At 34.8% G+C, this 2767-nt stretch overlaps 1 protein-coding gene across 1 annotated transcript; it reads left to right on the forward strand.

The window, feature by feature from the left end:
- The first annotated feature begins 935 nt into the window (after positions 1 to 935).
- On the forward strand, positions 936 to 1815 carry LOC113143101 (putative gustatory receptor clone PTE01). The gene is given in 2 exon segments (XM_026328567.1): positions 936 to 1603; positions 1605 to 1815. Coding segments are annotated over 2 exon segments (879 nt in total).
- Positions 1816 to 2767: the final 952 nt, after the last annotated feature.

The raw sequence follows: 2767 nt of genomic DNA on the forward strand, positions 1-2767 counted from the left end.
AGTGGTGGAGACTACTTACCACTGGGTTCAGGTAAAAGGTAAAGCTGGAGCAAATTGGCACCACCTGACACATTGTGTACCTGCACCTCCGCCCTCACAGACTTTAAGTGAGGTTAATCAACACGTTTATAAGCATCCATATAGTACAACAACTGTTGCTTTGTCCCAGAATTCGAACCTAAAATGCAAAGTGGATAACCATACCCACACCACAGACCAGTTTTTCACGAAAATCAACATCAGAACCTGGACATTTGCCACTGGACATTGAAGATACATTAATTTTCATTGTTGCACTATACTATGTCGAGATCATGATCATCAGACACCCCCCTCCCTTGTAGGCAAATACACCCCCCTGTGTGTAGATAATTATACATTTTTATAGTGAAATAACTTCAAAACTTTAGCAAACTAGCACCTTTTTACTTGTTGCTAATTCATCTCAGCAAAATATGTAAGAATTAGCACATTTTATCACAGAAGTTGATAATTTCCCAAAATTTGTAGAGCAGTGTTACCTGTCAAAGAAGTAGTAAATGATACCTCCTAACTCATTTCATTAATTGCACTTCACGTTTGCATATTACTGACTGCCGGTCATGATCTTGAGTGTATTGTGTGTTTTGGTGACTTGGTTGTTACAGTATGACTTTTAACACTTAAGCCAAATACAATTTTCTGTGGTCATTTGACAAATGTAAATCTAATATTCACTCTTCTTTGAACTCCATTTTTTAGCTCCATCAACATTTGTTGCTAAATGGTTTACTATGTACATATAGACATATAGAGGAGGGCTGTTTCTCATGGCAGCAACCTCTCTCAACAAAGTTAAAGCCTTGACACAACCTTAAAAGCAAATACTGAGAGACAAGCTCACTGCACTGTACATTAGAAAACACAGAGGCTGCTTCTCTCTATAAATCACTGTTATGGACAGATTTGCTGGGGAGTTTCTGGGGTTTAACATGACTTTTATACGTCCTACATATTTCATAATAAGTGGGTTTATATGTTTGGATCATAATCTGAGAACTCCAAAATATGTAGCAGTTTTTAATTTAGCATTTGCAGACCTAATCAGTAGCTCTGCTTTGGTGCCAAAGGTTTTTGACATTTTCCTGTTTTACCATCCCTACATCTCATATAATGACTGCTTGACATTTATGTTTTTCTGCTATGCCTGTGTTTCAATGCAGGCTCTTAATCTGGTTGCACTCTCCTATGACAGACTGATAGCTATTATCTTCCCACTACATTATCAAGTGAAGGTGACCCACAGGTTCATGTTTTCTTTGATTGCCATTTTCTGGCTCTTTGCCATAACAGTTACACTTATTGCAGTTGGTTTTCTCACAAGATATTCCTGCTATAAATCTGTGGTGATTAACAGCTATTTCTGTGACTACAGTATGATATACCAGCTAATCTGTGAGGACAAGACTCCCAGTTTTGTTATTGGTTATTTCTTACCAGTTCTTATTCTTTGGATTCCACTGATATTTATCTTGTTAAGTTATTCATGTATTGGCTATGCATTGTCTAAAGTAGCTACAGTTAAAGAAAGAGTGAAGGCCTTTAAAACCTGCACAGCTCATCTTTTTTTTTCTCCCGGTATTAATCACACTCACTATAAGTGAAATTATACATCCAAATGCTAAAATTATAAGCATGTCTCTGACTTCCATCTTTCCTCCCATGTTGAATCCAATTATATATGTTTTGCAAACACAAGAAATCACATTATCAGTGAAAAAAAATAGGATGTCGTCCATCAAAGCAAAATCAACAGCTATGGTAAAAAATATATGATTCTCTAATATTACAGAAATTACTTTGAATGTATAATAATTTATCTTTAAACCAAATAAGAATTTTAAATAACATTTCTAAAATAATATAATTGTAATGAATATGTAACTTTGGCACACATTGATGCTCATTGTTAATGAAAAGTTAAAAGAATTTGAACATGAAATTGAAAAACTATTGTACACTGAAGATGACACAGGCAAAACATTTTCTACCTGTATTAATGTGTCACAGTGTGAACTAAACAAATAGAAACATTTTGTTTATTTACGTGCACAGACCCTCTTCTTTCTGCTCTTTTAAACCTGAGTGAAATGTCGCATGTGTACGAATGGCTGATGCAGTGGACCTTTTTTCACCACTGTAGCCAGAAATGGAGTTTGTACTTCCTGTTTTAATCACTGAAAAAAGGCTTTTTAAATTGTGCCAGTGGCAGGCCAAAATTCAGACAAACATTAAAAAAACCTTTCCTAACTTTGACCTTAAAATCTTTTCACAATTACCCAATGTCAACATTCTTTAAGTGACAAAAAACACTGGTAGATAGTTGTGTATTAAAAAGGGTAGTATTTAAAAGTAAACTATCAGAATAAACATATTGTAGAAGCAGTAATAGGCGTTTGTGTGACAAAGTTGTTGAAATTGGTCAGATAATATATATGTTTATTTTAAAGTTTCTTATTTTGTTTCCCTTTAACCTAAAGAGTGTTATACCTCATACTTAAAAACACCACTTTTGTACATATGTGTGTTTATTGACATACCTACTGTGAAGTAGGAGTATGCTTGGATCCTAATCTGAGGACCTCAGAAATATGTAGCAGATTTTAATATGGCATTTGTGGACCTGATCAGTAGCTCTGCTTTGATGCTGAAAGTTTTCTGTTTAACTGTCCCTACATCCCTTATAAGCTATAACATTAAATGTCTTCATCCCCTTCTGATGTTTTGT

Source organism: Mastacembelus armatus, chromosome 14 (assembly GCF_900324485.2).
Source record: "Mastacembelus armatus chromosome 14, fMasArm1.2, whole genome shotgun sequence".
In the NCBI taxonomy this organism is placed as follows: Eukaryota; Metazoa; Chordata; class Actinopteri; order Synbranchiformes; family Mastacembelidae; genus Mastacembelus; species Mastacembelus armatus.